This window comes from Nyctibius grandis, chromosome 4, assembly GCF_013368605.1.
Source record: "Nyctibius grandis isolate bNycGra1 chromosome 4, bNycGra1.pri, whole genome shotgun sequence".
NCBI classification, from domain to species: domain Eukaryota; kingdom Metazoa; phylum Chordata; class Aves; order Nyctibiiformes; family Nyctibiidae; genus Nyctibius; species Nyctibius grandis.
Window position 1 is genome coordinate 98,755,540 of NC_090661.1, and position 25,638 is coordinate 98,781,177.

The following is a 25,638-nucleotide window of genomic DNA, read 5'->3' on the forward strand; positions in this document are numbered from 1 at the left end:
TCTTTTTATATTATTTATATATAAATCAATAAATACCAATGCTCTGCTCTTGTTTTCCTTTGCTGGTAAAAAAAAGAAAAAGAAGATGGATTTTTTAGACAGCACAATGAATCATCAATGAAGTGAAAATACTGGGCAAATCCTCTTTTGTTTAAGAGAATGGCCTCTACACAGTTCAGGCCAGCACATTTTTCATGGGATGCAAGGGAGCAGTTCAAAGAATTGGCAAGGAATGAGTCCTGCATATTCATGAGGCTGGGCAAGGAGGTGAAGGTACAGGAGAAGGCAAAAAAAGCAATGTGAGGATAGAGTGGAATGTGGAGCGAGTTGCCACGGTATCCTATTTTACTGCTGTTTGACGTAAAGCTCCTTTGCTTTTACACAACCGCTGGAATTGAATGGAAGCAGCTCAGGGCATAAATAATGAATGCGTCTTTTACACATTGAGAAAGGAGAATCTGCACCTCATCACAGAGATAATGTTGCCCCTCTCTTCTCTCCCCAGTCTCCAGCCTGTGTTCCCGAAGTCAGTCAAGATCTTATCCAACAGACAGAGGAGAAACTCGAAAACAGCCCCTGCAAAGAGCTATTCTCTCACTGTACAAAGTAAGTATAACTCGAGACGCAAAGATCGCAGGGCTGCAGTCAGCAGCTTGTAAGGAATGTGTCAGGTAAAGAGAGACATTTCAATTTGAACCTGAAGCATGTGTCTTTGGCTCATGTTCATAATCCTAGAGGCATTGCTGACAAGCGGTGAAGTCATTTCATCTGAACAAAATATAATAAATATTTCCATGCCATTATATACACTACACACAGGCACTTAGTGTTTCAGGTATTTGACAGAGTGTTCTAGCCAAGTAAACCAGCCATGGATTTCATGCTGTGTGAAAAGAGCTACAATGATAATGTATCCAAAGAAAACATCTCTGTTTCAAAGTGAATAAAAATTAAGTGGCTATACAGTCCATTTAGACAGAGGAATGTGCAAACTTGCTCCGCATGGCTTTTCCAGAAAATCTTCACTAGGAGAATGGAGCTTTTTTAATGCTTTCTGTCTGTCTGTGGCGTTCAAACGAACGTGCATTATTTCATCCTTTCTCTGGGAAAGGGCTTATCAGTTTTTGTAGCGGCGAGGCGATTTGTACTATTGTGCGCTAAAGCTCCAGGTATGCAATCTGCATTTGCACACGCTGACCCGATTATGTTCACGCCAGTAGATCATAAACCAATAAAAATATGAAAAGGAGGGATCATCGCAAGCTGGCCCATGTGGTTTCTGGCTGAGCATGGTTTGTTTTCCCTGGATGATGTAATGGGGATTTGTAAAATTTGCTCCACTGTCATTCATTGTTTTGACTCATTTCATTGACCTTTTCTGTTTTCAGTTATTCTTTGCGTTGGTAGGAGATGTGGGTTATTTCTGGCCTTCTCTTATAGCATAACCAGTTTCCTTGCATTGGCCTGGTGACATGTAGAGATGCTCGTATAACTCGCACCAGTTGTGTGTGCCAGTCCCAATGACAAAGGCAGAGCTGTGCTCGACACAAACCCCCCTGATGCCTGTTTCCAGTTCTCAAATCGGTTTGAAAGCTGACAGTTCCCTCTAAAATGCACTTTGTTGTTGCCAAAGAGGGGAACTAAAAAGCAAACAAGTGGTGAAAGGCAGCTATTGTTCTTTAAAATACATGCAGCTTTTAATTAACTGAATGGAATAGCCTAGCGTTGGACACCGCTTAATTCAGGCTCGTATTCACCGACAGCCATTCCTTCGTCTCAACTGAAACAGATAAATGAGCCAGGTTTGAGACCTTGTTAATAAATATGCTGATCATTTCACATGGACTGAAATGGGGTCAAAAGGAAGTTTTAAAAACTTGCTGTTGGTATTTATTAAATGTACTGAATAATGTTAATTTTGGAAGAGTTCACAGTCAGACCAAAAAAGGGAGGCATACGTACAAATAGGAAGCTTGCTGTCCTGTACGAGCAGAATGGGGATGAGTTTCAGACACGTCTTCATAGATAAGATCAGTCTGCGGGAGAAATGTATAACTCTAACTTCTGCTTTGACCTTTAATATTTTGACCATCTGCTTCTGCCCCCCTCCAATTTCCCCTATAATTTTGGCTTTGAATATAGACATTTGTTAAAGCTCATTCGGACTTATTTTTTACTTTATTTTGTAAGCTTGGATCCATTTAGGGAAAACCGTATGATCTATGTCCAAGCAAAGCTAATGAAGACAACAACAATTTGACTTCTGAATACTGCATATGTACAATTACCAGCCTGTTCCAAAATGATGGTGCAAGAATTATTACCAAAAAAGATTCAAACAGCTGAGAAATTCCAAAACCTTGTGAATAGTAGCTCATGAACAGGGAGGAACTAAACTGAGGAGACACGTTATTCATGGTGAATTGTTTGCTCAGGTCTAGAACTGACCCAGGGTAAGACATAGATTATCCATTCTCAAACCAGAATAGTCCTTCAGAGAGGATTTCCTCCTCCAGCAAAATCTAGAAATCTGTCTGTGTACCCTTAGATACATACACAGACACAAAAGTGTCTGTATACACCAAGACAGAAATACCACTTTCTTGTGGGCATTTTTCATCCAAACCCAAGTTTTGTCCCTGCCAATGCTGCCAGCAGAGGTGGATGCAGCAGCCCCAGTAAGCAAGGAAGAACCAAAATCAGCAGGTCAACAACCCCCTGTTAAACAACATGACCACCTTCATCTCAGGCAGCTCGCTCAGCTCAGCCCATCTTTTCTTAGCTCTGAACCCTTGGCCTTCCTTATGGGATGTCTGTTGGTCTCTGGCTGCTTGTTGCCTGTCACAAGCAATGTACTTATTTCTCACACTTGCAGACTAGCCTTTTTCTTCCTTTATTCCTTTGATTATGCAAAAGACTTTGTATCCACTGCGTGAGCCCCAAAACGCTTTTCTTGATCCAGAAACAAATTCACATCCCTGTTCGGACTTTCTTTCCTCTGTTTCACTCTACAAAGCACATAGCTGTTGTAGGAAAAAGCCCTTTGACTTAAATCACAGTTATTCCTCCTATATAGCAGGAATTGAAATTGATTTTTTTCTCAAAATAACACTCTGATGGTCCCTCTTTGACAGAAATGGGCTTCAGCCAGAAATTTTCAATCCAGATGTAAACAACCCTCAAAGTTTAGGAGCTCAGTTCCTGAGGGTGTTGTGTTAAGCCAGTCTTAATTTACTAACAGAAGCAAAGTTATTTGTTGTCTAGTGACTAACAGCCTTTGTAAAAGTCCATTGAAGCCAGTGGGAGATGCCCTGTTAATTTTCAGCAAGCATAACCAGTACATATTACTATTCAGCTTGTATAAGGCCTCCTGTTATGAAATCCATCAAACATATTACTTTGTTCCTAGATTGAAACAGTGAGTAAAATAAAGTACAAAATAAAGTAGAAGTAAAATGATCCTGCCATAGAGGAAGTCTGGATTTTCTCCTCTTGTTTTGTTTCTCTTTTGCTCCAAGTTCAGGATTATAAAATACTTATATATCCTTTTCATCTGAGATAGATCTGTCCTTGACCACCTCAGTGGGGAACCATTCCAAGAATACCTAAACAGCATGTACTTCGACAGGTTTCTCCAGTGGAAGTGGTTGGAAAGGTAAGTGTCACCATTTTTTTTTAATTAAAAATGAATACAGAAGGATTATTTTCACTTTCCATGCAAAGCCTTTAGAATATGGTCAAAATCTGACAGCTGAGATGATGGTACATGTTTGCTCCCTTTGTCTTCAAGAGAAAGATGGTTTGGCCTTTCTACAGTGTTACCGTGCCTCATCCTGATGTTTGCCATTTATGGCCCTCTCTGTGCAGCAATTCTCTCCCTCTTTTCACTCTTCTCCTTCAAGAAAGTCCATCAGGACTCATTCCCCATTTCCCTGAACTGTACTCCAGGGAAGCTCTCCCAGAGAGCTCCAGGAAGGCTTTCCTAATTTTAGCATTTGCTTGTAAGTGTTCGTTGTTAGAAGGTTCAAGAAGAGGTAATGGCTTTAGCCACAGGAAGACGCCATATAGAAGAGTCGTGGTTATGTTGTCATTAGACTCAATTTAACCATGAACTGAGTCTCCACCTGTGACCATCCAAGGAGCATGACTGGTTTCTCAGATATGTATAGAGCTCCTTCATCTTCCATGAATGTTCTTACACACACAAATAGTCTCCAGGCGCTCCCTTCTCTCTTAGGGACACCGCACTCCTGAAGGTGACATGCTCCAGCAAGCAGCTTGGGCACCTTTTTTGCACAGTATGCCTGTGCACGGCAAGTGAATAGGAAAAGACCTACAGCCTATTAAAAAAAAAGAGGAATCCAAATCTCCTGCAACCTGAGAAACTGTAGTTTTAGGAATTGGTCTGTGGCCAATGTCATTGTAGGCCCCGTCACAACGAGCTACTCATGGCACAGCTCGAAGGACACATTGCACTTTTTTATAACCTACCCTTGTGCATCTAGAATGCTAAATGTAAGACACATATCCAGTCTCTGGCTTTTGCATTTGCAAACATCATGCCCAAGCAAGACTGAAACAGACGCTGCTCACTAGGGAAGTAAAGAATAAAACAGAAATCCACCCCAAAACACCAGGGAGCCAGTTTTGGCTTCTAAAGCTCAAGTGTTCGGCTGTTTAATGGTGTGAGGAACATTAGGTATGATTAAAATACATTCAGCACTTTCAGTTGTCTTTCTGTTTAGCTATGCGCTGAATATGGTAACTTTTTTTGTCTGGACCAGTTATTACAATTATTAAATCACTGTAAACAGACAAAAATATGGCATATAGGTCCTCACACCATGTTTATTGGCTATACGTTTCTGAGCACATTTAATATCCAGGCAGTTGTAGTGGGTCTTAATTTGCAAGGAAAGGGGCCTTTGCCTTCTCCTTGTCAGTGAGGGCTGTCGCAGACGTACACTGCTGGGTAACAGTGACCTTGAGTTGAGAGAAGCCCCAGTTTCCACAAATGGAATTAATTACAGCAGATGAGTTAAGGCCAGATCCATGAGCGGTGTGTAGCAGCATGATGCCTCGGAGATCAAAGGAGCTGTGCCAGTTCCTCTCCCTGGAAAGCTACAAAGCTGCTGCACAAGAGGGAAGGGAAGCGGTGCACGTCTTTCATGCCAAGACATGCTCCACATGCCATCTTTAGTGAATCCAGCATTTACTCTTCCATTTCAATTAAAAAAACATCAGATGATTCATCTCTAGCCAGGCTGTTTTCTATCTATTTTCACATTTGGGATAAGGAATTTTCTCAAATGCTTTGAGGATTTGTTTTTTTTCCATTCCCCCAACAAACGTGACAAGCTATTGGATGTGCCAATAAGGCTTAAGAAGGTGGGAGAACTGTTTTGGGGATTAGCAAAGAGATGTTAGCAGCATGGAGTGATCAACAGCTCCTTCTGACAGCCTGCTGGCTCCAACGGAGGAGTCAAACAGTCCATTTATTCCAGGGACATTGCCGAGCATGTAGTTATCACTGCTAATTGTTGCTTTTAACCCCGACAGCATTTGCAGTAATCTTCACAGAAGCCTGAAAATAGCTTCTTTTCCTCTTCTAGTTTTGGCCTTCTGCGTATTTTTCTTCCCCCACTTTTAAAAACAATAATGAACATAAATGAAACAATTCACTTTAACATTTATTCCTTATTGTCATCAACCTCATCATCACTGTTGTGGGAACAGCCACGTTATTGTGCTCCCTCTGCCGACTGGCTGCCTGCCAGAGGAAAACAAAGCTGGTCGGAATATTCCTATCGACTGCTAATGTAATTGTAAAACTTCGGTGATGGAGCAGTGAATACAAAATTGGATCCCTCTGAATCTAGAGTTATTCTTCTGTCACGTTATAAAACTTTGATGGTAACAAATGTGGTATAAGTTAGATGTAGGGCTGGAGTCCTTTTGGTAGAGCAGAATTTTGTGGGAATCCTGTGAGAGCATATAGTGATTGTGTCTAGTGATTGTTAGGGAGCACTCTGCCCTCAGAAAGAAAGACAGACTTATTTAACCCTTAATGTGGCCCTCAAAAGGCAAGAGATGCTTTTCCTCCCTTCTGGCCTGTGATGGTCTCCCAGGAGGCAGGTACCCCAGGGCTTGGAGCCCGGCTTCCTGCTCTTCCCTCATGCACACGGGACCTAAACCTACCTCTCCAGTTCCCAGGATTGTTTCTTTCCTTGTTTCACATCAGTTTCCTGTTTTGTTTAAGGTCAAGAAACCAGAAATATTTTCTAGTGGATTGAATTTTGGATCTCTTTGTCTCAGCTTGAAGACCAAGCAAAGCAATAAAGTGTTAGCCCAGCACTACCCTTAAAAGATTCCTGTATATCATGAGAATTAATATCTTGTTGGAAGCTCTCAGGCCTCCTCTTTGCTTAACTAAGGCCAAAGCTATGTAATGGAGATTCAGAACCCGCCTTGGTCCTAAGATGCTAGCAGAAATTATACTGATGACTCACTAATGTGTTGTATTTTATTACAGCTTAATATGTTGGAATTGAAAAGTTCAAGCCATACATAGTATTGAAGTAATATAATTACATAATTATATATTATATTATATAATATGATTACCTTGAAATAATGTGATTATATAATATTTATCTATTTTGCTTTTCAAAAGTATGCTCTGAAATAAATAAATCACAGAGAGTGCATTAAATGTAGTGTGTCTTTTTTTTTTTTCAATTTCCTTTTCTTCCAGGCAACCAGTAACGAAAAACACGTTTCGGCAGTACAGGGTACTAGGGAAAGGCGGCTTTGGGGAGGTGAGTAATTCTGAAAGTTTCTGTTAAGAGTGTTTCCTACTTCTCAGACACTGCAGGTTACAGGAGCCTGGTGCGACAAGAGGCTGATTTTCATTAATTGCTGACGGTTTTACATAACCTCTCATGACACCGTAATCTCAAAAGAACACTTTTGAGAATTATTTTGTATTCGACTGTTGCATTCAGAGTGGAATTAGGGTCACACCCTTATTTGTGTTTTACTGCTGGCTCGAGGTCACTGCCTAGGCAGCAGAGTCTGAGGCACGGATAGCCTTTAGCTGAGCAGATTACAATCTGCACAGACAAAAGGAGGTGGGATAGGAAGCAGGCGGAGGAAAGTGAAATAATTAAACCAATATTACACAGCAGGTTTGGAAACAGTAGTCAGTTCCCCAGCTGCCCCCGCCTATGCCTTATTCGCTATGGCACTGTCTCTAACCTTAAAAGGACTAAATCAGATCAGATCATGAGGAGTAAAGTGCAACCCAGACACGGCATTTGCTTCGATTTACCCAGCAATTGTTCTCTTTAATTCGCAGGTCTGCGCTTGCCAAGTCCGAGCGACAGGGAAGATGTACGCCTGCAAGAGATTAGAGAAGAAGAGAATAAAAAAGAGGAAAGGCGAATCCATGGCGCTAAATGAAAAGCAGATTTTAGAGAAAGTCAATAGTCAGTTTGTAGTGAGTATTGAAGTCCCTAGAGCTCAGCTCCCTGCTCACCTGCTGAGCACTGTGCTTGTTGAATCCAATGCCTCCTCCTGCTACAAGGAGAGGTGCCAGAAGCTGACTTCCTTCGCTTTGCACCTTAGTCCTGCTCCATGCACCTTTGCCGCGTCTCAGTTTAGTCTCCAGTCTGTGAGAAACGCACCAAACAAGGTGCCTGTTTCTACCATGGGAACATGATGCATTTTACAGCCTTGACTTGCATCAGGGCTGCATCAGGCTGAGCTATTTTTAGCCAGCGTGATTACCTGAATTCCCAGTGTCTGGGAGAGAGGAGCTTGGAGGAGACTGAAGGAGATTCAACGCAAATAGATGAGAAGAGATTGGCTAGTAGGAGCATCTAGCCAGTGACATGGAGCTGGTCTGCCTGACGTAGGGCTTTCCTGAGATCTGCAAGCTCTTGTGTCTCTTTAAAAGCTTGCCTTAGACAAAAAAAAAAAGAAGATGTTGTTATCTCAGCAGCTGTCATGTTCTTTATACTTATTTTAGGAAACACTGTGAATACAACAGATGCAAGATGTTTACTTACCTCTGGCAGAAGCAAAGACAATGGCACATATTTAAAAGTGATGGGTAGCTTTTGCCTTGTCTGATCATTCCTGGGGCACCCACCAGAGCCTCGCAAGGTTGATAGTGACCTTCATGCTTCAGTGATGGTCCATTTGGCCACCATGGGACGGGGCTGTCTGGGCCTTCCTGGGCCAGAGATGATGGGGTTTTGACAGCCATCCAGCGGAACAGTGCAGCAGGAGGTGTAGATTCCCTTGGCTATTAAGATTTCTCTTATGTGGAAAAGTATGTTTGCATTTGGTACATTTGTCCAGCCTGTGAAGCTATCTGAGCATTAACCTTGAGGGTTTCTGATGCTGAGTAGACTGGATTCAACAAATTAATCTATAAAATCCTAACATCTGATTTTTCTGTACTTCTAAAATGTATGTTTGCTATTGTAATAAGGCCCATATCAAATTCAGTCAATATATTTTTTTCCTTTTCTAGAGAAAATCTTTAATGAAAAGTTAGTCCTTTCTTCTTAGCAGCTAACTGAACTGTCACAACTATGCTACAAATGTTTTTCTAGGTCAATTTAGCCTATGCCTATGAAACAAAGGATGCGCTCTGTTTAGTTCTGACCATAATGAATGGAGGTGACCTGAAGTTTCATATCTACAACATGGGAAACCCAGGCTTTGAGGAGGAAAGAGCTTTGTTTTATGCAGCAGAGATTCTTTGTGGCTTAGAAGACCTACATAGAGAAAATACTGTGTACAGGTAAGCACTCTCTAGAGTGTTAGGACATCTTTTCTGGGTAGAAAAGAATTGCCTGCATCCTCCCTACTCATTGTGGTGCTGTACAGCTTAGATGCCTCAGTGCTTTGGCTGAAATTTCACAGAGCCCTGTACAAATACAGTGTGATTCAGTAATCATGGAAGGAAGCAGTTGCTTCACTAAATACATCCTGTCGAAATTGCACAGAACTAGCATAAAGCTCCCCAAACCCTACCTCAGTGTGCACTGGGTGACATAAGAAAATTAGGAAAGTTCCTTTAGAGGGATTTCATTAAGGAATCTAGTTTCTAGTTGGTATGAAATGGAGATCATTCTATTCAAGCCTCTATTTTAATTAGTTAGATTATATTACATTAGGGGCTGCAGCACGTCAGATGTAGAAAACCATCTCTCCTATCCCAGAGGGAGCGCAGTTAGCACAGTTTGAGACACAGGGCATGGATTTACGCTCTAGGACACGAACTAGTTTGATTAGCTGGATTGGATCGTGGTGGTGGCCGTCGCGTGCCAGCCGTGGAAGGAGGCACGTTCACAGCCGTGCGACGGAGGCGTCCTGCTGGCAGCATCCCACCCGCCGCGGGGACAGCCAGCGGGCAGGGCGCTGCCCGGAGCCGTGACAGGCAGCCAGCTCCCAGAAGGACAGATTTCAAGTTCTCAGCTTCCAGTCTGGCTTACAGCTCTATACAAGCACCCTTCCAGGGCATCATAGGGTTTACTTGCTGGATAAGGAGGGTGATTGCAGACAGAGTTCTTGTGACTCCATGAGGATTTATTTTTCATAATCAACAACCAATGTGGTTGTAAACAACATTTAATGTTTGTCTTCATCATCCCAGCTTGTCTTATGACTGGCATTCACAGCAGAAGAGGTCCTGTAAATTGAGGAAAGAACTTCCAAGGACAATGATTAATAGGCAATAATATGTTCTTTTTAAAAACTAAGCCACACTTTAAATCATTTGATATGCCCATGTGGAATAAGCATTATGCATATGCTTGTATGCATAGAAATTATGATATTGTTGTTCCTTGGAGGAGATCTCTAGCAAACTGCCACTTGGTTGCCTCGCTGTGACTCAGATCTTGCTAGCTGGCATAAGGAGGGCAGACAGATAACATGCTGCTTTAGTTGGCACTGTCCCAAGAAGGAGATTTCTTTCCCCCAGGGAACAAAATGGAATTAAGTGTTTAATGTCAAATGAAAAATCAAATAAGGAGTGACATGTCTGGCTTCCCTTTTCTTTAAAAAACATCCTACCACATTCAAAAACAGTTTTAGGAGGTATTATAGTGTTTCTTTTAAAAGTACTAGATCACAAGCATACTTTGTTGATGAAAATGACTGATACATTCATAATGTGGCTGGTAAAATGCCATACTAATGCCCCTTTCTAACAAAACAAATTAGATCTGGCCACCTAAAATAGTACATGGCTCTGAGACAAATGTCATCCTACTTTCTTAAGCAGTTGTTTTCATGTTACTCTTAAAAGAGCTGCTAGTTTACACCTCAGATGGCACATTCATTTTGGTGATGAATGATATTATATGCCTGTAGGTGACATTTTCTAGAGGTATTTTAGGAGCATCTGCAGAGACCCCTAATTTGTAATACCACAGCATGTTCTGGGACTTGTGAGAAGTGCTATATGGGTCAATGAAATATAGCAGCTAAATGCTACTGCTTTCTCAAGGTGAATAATTCATCACAAAACACTTATTCCTCAGACTTAATTTCATTTTCTGTGAACAAAATGCTTCTGAGTAAAACACAGCATCGGAAAATACATCCCCATCTCATGGGCCAGCGATGCATGCTGCGGACGTGACCCAAGAGAACAACCAGGCTCAGAGTCATATTTATCTAGTTCAGAATTCCCGGGCTAAACAGGGCACTTACATTGCATTTCTCAACTGCATCATGCTAGTAAAGGTCAACAGGTTGATTGTTCATGGAAAGCACACATAAAAAGCTGATGGTTCTTCTCTAATTATTTATATGTATAAATAAATATATACATTTTTATTTATATGTATATATTATATATAATATACAGACATTTATATATATACTATAGCTGTGCCTGGAAGCTCTAGTCAGTATGAAGATCACATTGTCCTAGGCATTACACAAGCATACAGTAAAGCCTTGTCCACTGTGATTAATGGAGTTGTTTATGCTGTCCTGTACAGCAAAACAATGTACCATCGCCTTTCTAGTGTGGCCACAGTGCCAGCAGTTTATGTTTCAGTATAATTAGGCAAGGCTAGTTTACATATGGGAAGTATCATGACATGTACTGTGTCCACTGGGGAGTTTTATTTCTCCTAGACATTTCAGTACAAAAAATCACATTCCTCCTTGTCACTTGGAAGTGTTGGCCATGCAAAGGAAGCCAGCCTTGATCCTGAGGAACCAGAAATCTGAAAACAGAAATGACAACTGATGTCTGGGGGGAAGGAAAGACTGTCCTAATTGCCCTAAATCACAGAGGACTGTAAGGACTGAGCTGCTGTTCTCAAGAGTCCTCTTGGACTCTCTCATTTTCTCATTCAAAGACAGCATTTGCCAACTTGCATACAGGATTCTTGTCATTTGGCCACAGTTACAGCTTTAAGTGGGACTAGTAACTGATGGAGCAGAAGATGAATTGACTAATGAAGTCTTGAGTTCTTCAAGAAAATAGTTCCTAAGGGATTCAGAATAAATTTTTAAAAATCAATAGGAAATGCCCTCAAACGTGTTGCTCCAGCATTAGAAACCGTCTGCTGATAGGCAGGGAAAGCCCACAGTGGTATGTTAAACAAAATCACAGCTTCTCCTCAGTATTCGTCTGCCATTCACATATTTCAGTATTGTTTGTTTGAAAAGTAGGCTTGGTACCACTGCGCACCCGGTCAAGTTTATCTTGAGAGGTCAAGAGGGTCTGAAGCAAGCAAGAAGGGGAGATTGTTCACAGCACTCTATGTTCTTGCTTGAAATAGTAAATAAAACTGAGACAAGTTTTGAAATTTTAATCTCAGCATTGTCAAAACTATAAAATACCCCTCTCCATTCACAGGAAAATTCATGACACTGGAGTGGTACATCTTGAAACATGGGGCAGGCTCCTGCATGGACTCTGTGCAAAGCACTGGTCTCCTGGTGTGAGGGTTTCCCTTGTACTCCCCCCTCTCTTTGCTCGGAAAAGAAATGCGAGGGGACTCGAGCGTGGCTGGCCTGGGCAGCATCTAGAAGCAGCAGCTGGTGGAGCGGGTTTAGTGCAGACAAACCTTTCAGAAAAGTGACCTGCCAAGGCTCTGCTAAAGATATAAAAACTGAAATTTTTTTTTTCAGAAGTTTATAACTTGGCCAGATTTGGGAATTTTTTTTTCACAGGAGCAGTAAAAGGCACATCTTTGACATCAGAGTGACCACCTTGCCAATTTTCGTGGCGTGGGTCCAAACCACATAGGCACTGGAGTTTCAGAAATGTTTGTAAGAAGAATTTTAATCTGGGCACAGCATTCCCCACTCTGCCCTTCATTTTCCAAACTCGCTGAAATTATTACACATGTGCACAAGTGCATGTACCCACATTCACATATTTGGTCTGAGGCAGATGCCAGGGATAGAAAGTTTGAGCCCAACAGATTGCTATTTCCATTTTCATCCACAAATAAAATATTTTAAAATATTTTTGGTTTTAACAAAAGGTTTTATAAGAGAAAATGTTACAGAGATTTAACAACACAGGACTATAGGGCTTGGTTTACAGGGCTTACAGGACTAGATGGATGAGTCCATTATAGAGTGGATTAGGAACGAAAAGCTTGGCTTAGTGAAAAAATGTAACTCCAGTTTAGAAAAAGACATATGGTTTCAGTCTATCTGTGAAGTGAGTTGTAGAAAGTTGTATTGGTTTTATGAGTTCCTTGCTGTTTGAGTTGACACTCAATTGGTTTATTACGAGTAATAAATGCACTCACACACTGTCGTATGGTTATGTTATCGAAACCAGCTTTATACAAATAATGGCTATCTTTCATTTCAGAGATTTGAAGCCAGAAAATATCCTGCTAGATGATTATGGTAAGTCTCATAGGTTTACAGAGATGCTTTCACAGTAAAGTAGATTAAGTTCGTTTTAGGATATATATTGCACAAAGACAAATAATGCTCTGAAGTGACTAAGAGGCTCAGCATACACTAATACTCCTGTCCTGGGGTGGGTGAAGTGCTGGAGCTCACCGCGCGGGTGGAACGAAGCAGCCATGCTGCTCAGCAGGGTCTGTTCTCGAGAGCACGGCTTTGCTGGGGTTGTCTGCCTTTTTTCATTGTTTTTCCATCCTTCTTGTTGCAAGGCTGACACAACACAAAGGGAGCTGTGATTTCTAAATCTGTGCTTCCCTCTCCGTTTTCAAAAGTACTTTCATCCTTTGCTGAGCCAACTCTCGCTTTATGCAAACCCAGGTCCCTGTTTGTTGCTGAAGGTAGCGATAATCAAATCTCATGCTGACTTGTGGACCAGACGTAGCCCCTTCAGCCATCAGAGAGTTACAGGATTATGTCAGCCCATCCATCCCCTGTGATCAGTTCAAGATACTTCCCTACAGCGTGCTTCTCATTGCCTTTTTTGGTTGGCTTTAAAATATCTAACACAATCCACTCTAATCTGTAGCCTCCCTGTTAAAATTAATTTCACTGTGTTGTAATACCCTTAATAATTCCTCTTTTCCTTATCAATGAAACTGCTCCAATTCAGCGATTCAGAACACTCTTTTCTTAAAATGTCTGAACAGTAAATTGCAAGAGTATTGTAGCAATGACAACAGTTGTGGTTTTTGACTAATTTGGGTCATATTATTATACCTACTTTGTGTCGTTTTGTTTCTTTTTCGCTTCCAGGCCATATTAGAATATCTGATTTGGGTCTAGCTGTTAAAATCCCTGAGGGTGAATCAATCCGTGGAAGAGTAGGAACAGTAGGGTATATGGGTAAGTCTTCAGTAGCTCATCTTTTTTATAATTTGCTGAGATTACTTGAGTTTTGGAGACCTTTCTGCCGTGTAAGAAAGGTGCAAAGGTCTAGTTGACATGGTGGTGTCAGGGCAATGGTTGGACTTGATGATCCCAGAGGTCTCTTCCAATCTGGTTGATTCTGTGATTCTGTGATTCTGTAAGCTTAAGAAAAAGAATTAAAAAAGATTCACATTCAGCTGTGTCCAGTTCCCTGCAGCAATCCACCAAGAAGTCATGCTAGTGGAAATCAGAAGTGAGCAAAAGGATGGACCACAGCAGCTCTTAGTGAGACTGATCTATAGTCTTAAATCAGCAAAGAAATTTGAAAGGGGAGGCAACAACTGGGATTCTAGTGATTTTAGCGTAGATTTATTTTAGGAGGGTTATGTGCTAAAAGAAATGTGTCTTTCTAGTTGCTACTTTCTATAATAGTTAAAATGTATTTGTATATTTATGATAAAATGGGTAAGTCCATACCTATGATCATCTTAACCGAGGTCATCTTAAGTCTTCCCCTATGTGCAGGGGAGGCTGCACAAAAGAAGAGTAGAGATTTGTACATTGGAAAAAATGTGCTCCCTGATTTAACTAGATCTGTTTTCTAAATTCAGTGTAATTATTTTCATGCATTCTCAGGGCGGGAATGTTTCTTGGAATAAAAATTGCTTATGCTTGTTCGACTAAATAGAAACTAGCTGATATGAGCCACTGTTACACCATATGGAGACTTTAATGAAAGCAAGCAAATCGGTTGCCATTTCTAAATTTTGTTATCTCGGTGTAAGTTTGTGCACACACTGAGACTCTGTGCTTGTGAGCCCGTGCGTATGTGTTTGTACCCATGTACGGAAGTTAGGGTGCCTGCAAGACAATGATTGTATGCCCAAAGCACACTGGATCGTTGCAACACAAAATAAATGGATTTGTTTTTTAAAGGGGGAAAAAATAAGTTACAAATTGACTGAAAAGATAGAATTTGCTTTTGAAGAAATGCCACTGCTGTTGACAGGATGTGTATTTGTATGTCATTTCTTCCCTAAATGGAGAAATCTGGAAGGACTCTTAAGATCAGGCCTCTGCTTAATACTTAGCTTCAACTTTTTTGGTTTTTTAGTTGTTCTGACTTGGTAGAGAAATCAGAAGACAGCATGCACATCGCACGTAGCATGTAGAGAAAGAAACATGGCATGTAGCATGCTGCATTTTCTATACTACCATCAACAGAAATCAGGAGGTGTTTTTATATTTTACTCACCATTAGCTGTGCATGTGTATTTAGTCACCAAAATGGAACGTCTAGAAATTTAAGTTTTTTGCCTATGTAAATATCAAGCATTTCCACAAGACACATCTTTCTCCTTCACAGCTCCAGAAGTGTTGAACAACCAGAGATACACACTCAGCCCTGACTACTGGGGGCTAGGCTGTCTCATTTATGAAATGATTGCTGGGCAATCACCATTTCGTGGAAGGAAAGAGAAGGTGAAGAGGGAAGAAGTGGACAGAAGAGTGCTGGAGACAGAAGAGGTGTACTCCCATAAGTTTTCTGAGGAGGCCAAGTCCATCTGTAAAATGGTAAGGGGCACGAAGGCCCAGTGTGGCAGCTTCATTAGCCAGCTGTATCTGACATAGCCTGAGCAGTACCACAGTACCATAGAAGGGCTGCAGAGACAAGGACTAACCAAGCTCATCTGTTGATGGGATGACTGCATTCTCTGTTCATTCAAATTGTGTTTATTTGGGCTTGCTTCTTCATGAGATTCATCACGGTCATCTTGAGTCCTCCCCAAAGTTTTATGGCCAAGGGAGCAGTATCTATTCTCGTGAGACTTTGAATGTTAGTTTGCAGTCAAGAATGCACTTCTGTCTTTTATAATCTTGTAGAAAAAATAAAAAGGACTTGATGCAAGACTCTGATTGTCTCCTGCAAGGAACTGAAAACCCCATGCTTCCATTGTCTTTGGTGAGAGCTGGGGGTAAGCAGGACAAAGATTATGCAATGAAATTGTTGTGACACTCAAATGTTGTCCCATCCCATCTCGCTAACTTTGTTAGCAGCTTTTCCCCTGGGGTGCCAGGGTATCCAGCTTTTTTTAATACTGTTGAGCTGTCCTTTAAAATGTTTTTGCACTCTTTCAGCTGGGAATCATTTTCGTAAGCACAATAGCCATGTCTGACAATGGAAATCCTCAAACCCTCTGAGAAATCTCAAAGCTGTGTCTGAATTCATCAATGTCTTGTCGACATCCATCTTTAGAAGGGTGAATTGTAATTTGGAAAGGGATGTGGCCTTTTTCTTGTTGTTGTTTGATAAAGAGTGAAGTCTCCTTTGGAGACAATGACATATCTGTGTACACTGGTAGAAAGAGAATGAAGGGAAAGAAAGGTCAACAAATAGGTAGTGAGAGTTTCACCAGTATCTTGTGCAACAGGCAAGCAAACAGCAGATCAACAACATTCTGGCTGGCTGGCTTCATGAAGAGACACTGAAGTCTCCTTGCAAAATAATAATGGTAGTATTGCCAAGTATCATGCCTGGAAGTCATTAACTCACAGTGCACCAACTCATTGCTGAATCCCCAGGGTAGTAATTAACTGACATCACTCTTGATAGATACTCTAGGCCATTCACTGCCCTTAATCTGCAATTCAGAGCCCCCAGTGAAGTCGGCGTGGGAGGATCTAGGACAGCCACAGGCTCTTACAGACCATTTCATGTGCCCAAACAGCCTGCCGTCTCTTCTCTGGTAGCATCTCAACTCCCACCAGGTGAGGAGCAGTGTCTGCTGGAGTGGCAGAGAGTTTGTACGTGTCCTGTTGTTAGCATGAAATGAGAGTGTCATGAGCAAAAATTATATTCTTGTTGCTTGTTCTGTAGTTAGTTGCAGGCATGAGGCATAATAGAATGAAAGTATACTTTGAAAATAACCAAGCCCATGAGAACTTAAAGCTGAGAAGAATTAAATGTAGCATTGATGCGATAGTGCTGGAGATGACCTACCACTTCCAGGGGAGTAGACAGGGAAAGTCATTATACTGTAGTGGTCATTTTCATCTTCAAGCCATAGAGCCTATGGTTTCAGGGAATTGGCGACCTCAGGAAGTTTTCTAGTTTCATCCCTTGCCTCAGGGAAGCATGAACTATATATAAATCATTCCTGACAACTTGATCATTACTGCTTCATTGTCCAATCACATGGCATGTTTATTTAGGTGGTTTGTGCAAACTCTTAATGGATCCAAAGATAATCCTGTCCTTTTTGAGCATTAATGCATTAAAATTACTGTGCCTTAAGGCTGAAAGAGCCTTACTTCTGATACTGAGCATGATGGCATTTTGTGGTTTTCCATCCAAAAGCAATTTATTTTATCAAGTGATATTTTTAAAAATCCATGATTCAAATCTATTTTCTCAAATTCTTTTTGTTCTTTATATTGAAAACCAGAACTTTGTTGCTTTGTATCAGCATCTTAAGAAGGAAACAAGGAAACAAAATTAAGTACCCATCATACCTGCAAAATGAAGCATAAAGTTGCAGCACATAAATCTAACTTGAGCCTTCACAAAGATCCACCACAAAAGGCTTTCCTGTAGTGGACTCTTCAGGGCAGGAGTGAGGAACAACATGTTTTCCCCCATGCCTCCTAATCTTCTCTTCAAAGCTTACTCCATGAGCTAATAGCATCTCCATCAGGAAATATATTGTCTTCATTCATTTACTCATATGAAACCCCTTTAGTGTCACCCCATGTCAGCCTTCCCCTCCTGGATGTTTATGCCCTTTGCATTTTTGCAGGCACATATCATAGCTCCCATTAATCATCATCCATCCCATGTTTCCATGTTTCATTTTCTAAGTCATTTCCCATAAATCAGACTTCATCTTGGACTGAAACAGAGATGAATAATAAATAATTAGGAACAGGGGCAGCTGGCTTTCTGGGAAGCTCCCCAACCCATAGTTCCCATATAACATAACTGCTTCATGGTGTGTTTTTTCTCTGAAAAAATCCAGTCTTTCTAGGAAATGGTCCCTGTTTGTTGTTGTTGTGACTTGTACTTCATTGATGTACATGCGTGTTTTCTCCGACAAGTGCAATCTTGCATCCAAAGATGAGACTTGAAGTGCATTCAAGTCAACAGTATTGGATGGACCCATATTGCTGTGCTTTTCTGACACTGTCAGTGTCCTGTTTGTCTTTATTTCCCACAGACTATCTTCCCTGTCGCTTTTTACTCCTGCAGCTCCCATTTTACTCTGCAAAAGGGATCTCTGATTGGAGGGTACAAAGAAGACGGGGCCAAACTCTTGGTTTGGTGCCCAGTGACAGGGCAGGAGGCAATGGGCACAAACTGAAACACAGGAGGGTTCCTCTGAACATCAGGAAACACTTTTCCATGGTGAGGGTAGTCAAATACTGGAATGGGTTGCCCAGAGAGGATGTGGAGTCTCCACACTTGGAGATATCCAAAACCCAACTGGACATGGCCTTGAACATCCTGCTCTAGGTGACTCTGCTTTGAGCAGAGGGATTGGACTAGACCATGTCCAGAGGCATCTTCCAGCTTCAGCTGTTCAGTGATTCTGATCTCCATTCCCTTCCCAAAGTGCCTCCCCAACCAACTAAAAGATGATGGATTCTTTTTTCCCTAAAAGCAATTTTTTCTCTTCCTCACTCACCACCAGAAACTCTATCATCATACTGCTACTGCTCCTGCTTCCTTTCATCCCTCCTTTCTGCTTCCATCCCTGGAAACCAACTTGTTCACACACTATGACACCGTAAAGTTTATCAGTGCTGCCTAAGAATAACTGTTCTTTCATCTGTCCTGAGAGACACCTTACACACATCAAGATCCTCTTCAAATTATTATCATTGCTATTGCTAATAATAATAATAAATTTTCGGTAGTAAACCTTTGCAATAAGCTTAATTGTCACCCATGCCTGAGAGGGTTTTGACTCTTCAGTTGGCCAGACTGGGCTGTGATTTCATAAGCATAAGCAGTGCAAGATACAGCCATTTATGTCATTCTGGCATCTTCAGTTCCCACACCAATATCTTGTCTCATTTACTAATTGAGAGGTGAACTTTTCTGTTCTCTAAAAATAATTTAAAATAGTATGTTTACTTCTGTTTCAGGGTTGAAATTTATCTAGGCAATCCCTTAAACTACTTGATGAGCTGGGTCATGGAAGTGGTTTTACCGTTTCCTTTTTCTCCTTTCATGAGCAGCAATTTTTTGCACTCTTACCCTACAGAAAGTTTGCCTTACTCCTATAATTTTAGGATTAAGATCTTAGGACTTGGAGTTATTTATTACATGGTATGATCTGGATGTGAACTGACTGATCACATGAAGATAAATAAAGCAGTGCTTTGGGGACTGATGGCTTTTTTTAGCAATCCTCACAACAGTTGTTTCTTTTTGTAAAGGAAGCAAAACAAAGTTGTGGAAAAAGTCTCAGACATTGCAGAGTTTGTATCCCCAGTGGGGATCAAATGAGTGACATGGAAGTATCAGAGAGCTCTTTATATCAAGAAAAAGATCTTAATGTAACTTCACTGCTGCTACTCAAGACTCTTCTTTGAAAGTCCTGTTCTGGTCATGCTTTGCCCGTAACTCTGTAGACTAAATCCTGCCCTCATTTACACACATCCAGTGTCATCTGGAGCCTTTGTTACCAGAACATAAAGCTCTGCTGCTTGGTACCAACTTCATGCATGGTTGGATGGCCTAAGCCATCTTCAGATCTGAAGCTCTGTGAATTGTCCGTAGGCTTTGGCTGTAGAATTACACTTAAATTATGTTTGACTGGATCATTGCACTGCTGTCCCGGGAGGGCTTGTCATCAGCCTGGTGCAGTTGCTTTTGTTCTACTCTCTATTCATATTAAATAGATCCTTTGAAACTGAGTTAAACAAAAGTGTAGAGATGACTCAAAACATACAGTTGTTATCTCCGTTTTCTCCTGGTCGCATTCCCAAATGGGATGAATATTTCAGGCTATTACGCAGGTTTTACTATTGCAGAAGGCTGCTGGGGCTGCAGGAAATGGTACAAGACTCATTATTCCTTGGAGAAAGGAAGAACATTCCCTTCTGGGAAAAAATTCTACTCCTGCTATCTCTTTATATCCACAAGAGAAGCCAGGAGGAGTGTCTGGTTTCACCTGTTGCCGTCTCTAGAGCTGGCTGCAGCTACAGCTTACCAAATTCCATTAATTTCCTACTTTTTTCTCCATTGGGACTCTGCTCGAGAGGCAGGCAGCTGCTCCCCTGGAGCAGGGCTTTGCAGGAGCATCCTCTCCTTTCTGTGGTCCCAGCCTATTCCCAGTGGCCTGTTCCCTTTTGTGTCTTTCAGCCTGCAGTGACCGGCCACCCACAACCAACTGCATTCATGCTCTAGAGAATTCCTTCTTGCATCGGAGGTTACTGAATACTCCCTTGTTTATCAGGGGGAGCCCAGGAATCCCCAGACAGCCTTCTTCTATCCTCAACTAACCTATCCTCTGACCACATGCTCCAAACAACTTCTAACATTTACAGCCTGGCAAAGGTAAATTCCCAGATTAGCTTGGTCTTCCCACTTTAGTCCAGAGGCAGGAGAATTACTGGCTGCACAGACAGGAAAGTAACCCCCTTTCTTCCCTTCACAGCTGACTTGTAGAGCAGAAACTGCAGAGGTCTCCTTTACCATCTACAGGCAAGTCCAAATCTACCCCTTCCTACTACAACTTGCTCCTCAGCAGCACTGTTCCTGAGAGCTTCAAGGTATCATTTCCAAAAGTATATCAGAGCCATGGGTAGTAAAAGTTGTCCTTCTGCCTTCAGATTCTGCTTTCCACCTGCAGGAAAGTACTCTCAACATGAGAACAGAAGATCAAAAGAGCTTTTGTCTTCTCTATCCAGCCACAACAGAGCAAACCAGATCTTGACTAGAAATTCCAAAGCAATCTGCTTCACGTAGGCTAAATCCATATGCCTGTTGGGATTAAAAAAAAAAAAAAAAGCAACAAAAAAAATCCCAAACCCACAAAAAACCCACAAGAAAAACCTTGCCTCAAGACCATGAGAGCTGAAAGTCTCATGAAAGGATTTGAAAGCAAAACATCCCTTCTTCCTTGTACCCAGGGAAAACAAGCTCCAGAGCAGTGCCCTGAGAAAGTTCTTCTATGAGCTGGATCAGTATGGTGCTGGATCATGTGAATCTATGTGCTCAGAGGATGGCAAAGCACAGAGGTGTTTCTTCAAGTCTTTCTCCGTCTCTATGAACCAGCCAGTAGTGGTGACCAGTCAGACCAGATGTCACCACCTAGACAGCAACAAAGGCAGAGGAAACTCTGAGGACAAAGAGGACATTGCTGTCTGGAAGCTGGAAATTGCTGTTGTGGCCAGAACCACTAGCTTTTCCCCCATCCCTCAATCCGTACAGTCTCCTCTGGCTATTGCTTCTGCTACTGCTGAGGCAGAAAGAGCTGAGCAGAAGATTCTTCTTTTATGTCCCACAAACCTCTTCACCACCTCTTCTGGCTGCTTGGCCTCTGCCATTGTAGCTTGCTCAGGACTGGCTGGAGGATGGTCTCTACGTACCTGGGGCACACTGATTGCCAAAACCATTTGCTGCCTCCGGATGGAAATGAGGCCCCCAGCAAAAAAACGCAGAAATGAGGAGGCTGTGGAAGTCAGATAAGAAAACCACTGATGCCCAGGGGGTATCAGAGTATTCAGAGAAACCTAAAGATCTGTGACCCTGTAAACCCGTGGTAAGGACAAGAAAAACCAGCTCTAGCCAGACACCAGAGGAAAGATTATCAACCTCCCATTAGCAACAACCAGTTCTTTTAAGGTTCCTCCTCGCTGAGATGATGTGGCTGAGACAGCAACACAACCAGAGGATACTGGGGCATACTCTGAGCTGGAAAGCCCTACGACTAACATCTCGAGATAACTTTGCCTTAGCGGAGAAGCTGCCAGCCTCCTGCAGGGCTGCCCCTGGTTGTCTACCTCATCTCCTGAAACACTTCTTTTCCTCTCCGACCCTCCCAAAGCTATTTGCCTCCTGCTCACCTGTGAGGTCCCCGGGGACACATCCCGGGGGGCTCCCAAGGGCTCAGGGAACCCAAACCACCCCACTGTCCCGCATGGGCGCCCAGCCCCCCGTGGGCAGGCGGTCCCGGGGACCTTTGCTAAACGTTTCAGTGCGGTCGGTCTGCACAGCCCCACCTGGGGAGGGGACAGCGGGGGATCGCTGCTCTTCAGCTCCCGCCGCGGAGGAGGGGGTGAGGAGCGAACCTTCCCCCCTGCCGGGCACCCAGGCACCGGTCCCCTCCTGCCCCCGGGCAGAGACCCCGACACAGCTCCAAGGCTCGCCGGGACCCTTCCCCGCGGGGCTCGGAACGCCTCGCCGCCCCCGGCCGGGCCCCGCCGCCCCCGGCCCCACCGGGCTCCGCCGCCCCCGGCCCCGCGCCGCCCTGTCCTCTGCTGCCCCCCGGCGGCCCCCGGCGCTCCCCGCAGCCGCGCTCCCCCCCGCCGGGGCCGCGCCGGGCATCCCCCTCCTGCCCCTCTGCCTTCCCTTCCCCGGGCCGCGGGGTGGGCAGCGGCGGGGCCGGCGGGCGCCGCACAGCCTTGGTGTCGGTGCGGGCTGGCTCAGCCCTTCCTGCGGCGGCCGCTTAGAAACCAGCGGAGGGCTACTGAGGTGGCCAGAGGGCTACAGAGATGGTCAGAGGGCTGGAGCATCTCTCTTGCGAGGAGAGGCTGAGGGAGCTGGGGCTGTTCAGCCTGGAGAAGAGAAGACTGAGACTGAGGGGGGATCTCATCAATGCTTACAAATACCTTAGGGGCGGGTGTCAAGAGGAGGGGGCCAGACTCTTCTCAGTGGTGCTCAGTGACAGGACAAGGGGCAATGGGCACAAACTGAAACATGGGAAATTCCGTCTGAATATGGGGAAAAACTTCTTTACTCTGAGGGTCCCAGAGCACTGGAACAGGCTGCCCAGGGACGTTGTGGAGTCTCCTTCTCTGGAGATATTCAAAACCCACTTGGACGCAATCCTGTGCAACGCGCTCTAGGTGAACCTGCTTTGGCAGGGGGTTGGACTAGATGGTCTCCAGAGGTCCCTTCCAACCCTTAACCATTCTGTGATTCTGTACCAGAAGTGCTGAGCGGTGGGGTGCCTGCCTGGCTGCGTGCCTGGCTCCAGGCACATACCCTTCCTGTGGGAAAGGGCCAGTGTTCTTCTTTCCTCCATGATGTTGCAGTGTAAGTATGTAGTCTTTTCCCCCCAAAGTGGAGACTCCAACAAAGCTAACCTTGACTGTTTTCAATGCATGTTTAGTTTTCTGTTGTACTAAGGCCCACGTTATGCATCTCTTAATAGGCAGTGGAAATCTCTGGGCAGATTATAGCGAGTTCGGAGTTATATTTTCTCTCCTTAATGTAAGAGAGCATCATGCAGGCTTCGTCAAAGATGAATGGAAGGAAAAAAAGGAAACAAATTTGTGCACCTTCATTTTTCAGCAGATTGCCTGAAGTCAGTGGTACATTTAGAAAGGCCCCTGTCCCAAGCAATGGTCTTTTTGTACCAGCCATTTGCATTCTGAGCTATGGCTCTCTTCAACTGTTTAGACATGATGTCTTAAGACATTGGTTTAGCCTACTTGATCCTACGCATATGATTTAAAAGAAGAGGCATTTTGGTGAAGATTTGGCTATATGTTCTGTCTCCTCATCCACCAACTAGTCTGTGCCAGAATTGAACTATTCCATTCCTCCATTGAACTGTTCTCTTGTAGATAAATTAGTCCATCCATACAAGGTCTTCCAGGACCCACCACACCTGCATTTGTGTTCATGGACCTGCTTATCTAATAGACCAAGGATGCTGAGTGTAGTTAGTCTCCATTGCTCCATTAGATGTACCCATGAAACAGGCAGGACTTGCTGTAGCAGGTAGAGGTGTTGCATTGCCCTTCTCTGAAAACAAACAAGGCTGAACTGAGGATGATTACCGATACTGGCTCCATGGACAAAACTGCCCTTGGCTTCAGCAGAGATAGGCCCATGAGCACAAAGGGTTGGTTCAATGTGTTGTGTGATGTACTAGAATATACTACAATGGGCAGAGGGAAATGCAATTTGGTAGTGAAGTCACGCAGACTAAGCAACAACACGTGAAAATTACCCTTCCAAAAGCAACATGAAAAAAAAAAAGGACTGAGAAAAAGCATATGAGACTTATGAATATGCATCTGTATATGTTATTAAGGGTGTATCAGACCTCTTCTTGAACGTGTTCACTGAAAGTAAGCAGAAGCAGTGGTCTCTGTTTTGACTGTAAACACTTCACAGAAGGTAATTTTCAAAGGATTTCACCAGCATGTAGAACAGTGCAGTCCTAATCCATTTAACTTTGGCCATTAAGTAACAGCAATTGCAATTCCCCTCTGTACTTCTGGGCACATCCAAAACCAACTGGAGATAAAAATATCTTTGTGGAGCGCTTGCTTTTCTGACTGCCTTACGATTCCTCTTGGCATGTTTCAGCTCCTCACCAAAGATGTGAAGCAGCGGCTGGGATGTCAAGGGGAAGGTGCAACAGAAGTGAAGAGGCACCCCTTTTTCAAGAGCATGAATTTCAAGCGGTTAGAAGCAGGAATGCTGGATCCTCCCTTTGTCCCTGATGTAAGTACGATAGGAAGAACCCCCAGTGACCTCTTTCAAGAGATTTGTTTCTAAAATAACTTCTCTCTCTCTTAGAGCTGTCATCACTCCCTGCATGAGTAGCTGCCCTAGGAAGATGTGATAAGCAGTAGGGCTGGAGTGAGGAGGCTGGGAGGAAGAGAGCTGATCTGTAGACATGTGCATGCAGGGTGGGTGGGCCTCCATGCAGGTTGGTAACCTGGGGCTTGATTCATTCCCACTTACTTTACCAGTCGTCTTCTGTGATACTGGAGGCACCACTTGATCTGTTCATGCCTCAGTTCCCAAACTTAAAACTGGAATCCTTTGTGTTCCCTTATCTGTGGTAGTAGTGTGAGAATAAGTACGCTCAGGACCAGGTGGTGCTCAGAACAATCAGCAAAGAAAACCACATGTGTACATACAGATACATAGATATTTATGCTGAGGTGAAACCAGAGTTACAAAGTCCAAAGCTCTATGGAACTGAGCAACGGGACTCGATCATCATGAAAACAGGCATTTGTTACAGAGTCTGAACCAGGTTCAGATATCAAGTGTCACCTCAAGCAGAGGAGGTGACTTGGACCTGAGATAGCACTTTGAACTTGTTAGTGTTCATGGGGCGGGGAACCTAGCACTGAGTCCTTACTCAGGTTTACACACCAGTCTTGCACATACTGAAAGTCTTTGTTGCATTGGCAATAACAGAACTTTTTCCACCCTTTTGTGGTATCGGTCTCTACCCCAATGCAGAGTTATCTGATTATTTTCCTCCTGCAGGGCTCTCTTTCTGGCTAGACCTTCTATCCTTAAAGTTCCCATATGGTTCTAAGTAAACACTGCCATTTTAACATATTAAAGAAAGTAACATCTTGGCAGCTCTCATTCACATCGCTGCAAACTCAACCAAACCAAAGTGGTTTGAACGCTACAAAAGTTTACTTTAGCTGCTCTGGTTTTGCTTTACATTTTACTATGTGGCCTAGTTATTCCTGCCAATTAGCCCATGGTGTTACGACCTGCCTCAGTGGGAAGAAATAGAAGACAAGCTACTATTTCTTTCTGATGTAGAAAATCAGAAAATTCTGGGCTCAAATATGGGATCCGCCAGAGTGTAT

At 43.1% G+C, this 25,638-nt stretch overlaps 1 protein-coding gene across 2 annotated transcripts in view; it reads left to right on the forward strand.

The window, feature by feature from the left end:
* GRK5 (G protein-coupled receptor kinase 5) overlaps positions 1–25,638 on the forward strand; it is a 171,603-nt gene that overhangs the window by 134,435 nt on the left and 11,530 nt on the right. The window contains exons 5-13 of one of the 2 annotated variants that reach the window (XM_068399598.1): positions 506–606; positions 3,563–3,655; positions 6,755–6,818; positions 7,358–7,498; positions 8,622–8,812; positions 12,866–12,903; positions 13,720–13,809; positions 15,200–15,408; positions 24,383–24,520. In XM_068399598.1, coding sequence (XP_068255699.1) covers positions 506–606; positions 3,563–3,655; positions 6,755–6,818; positions 7,358–7,498; positions 8,622–8,812; positions 12,866–12,903; positions 13,720–13,809; positions 15,200–15,408; positions 24,383–24,520 — 1,065 coding nt within the window. Of the gene's footprint in view, positions 1–505; positions 607–3,558; positions 3,656–6,754; positions 6,819–7,357; positions 7,499–8,621; positions 8,813–12,865; positions 12,904–13,719; positions 13,810–15,199; positions 15,409–24,382; positions 24,521–25,638 lie in introns of those variants that run through there. The other variant, XM_068399599.1, reaches the window with a different exon arrangement.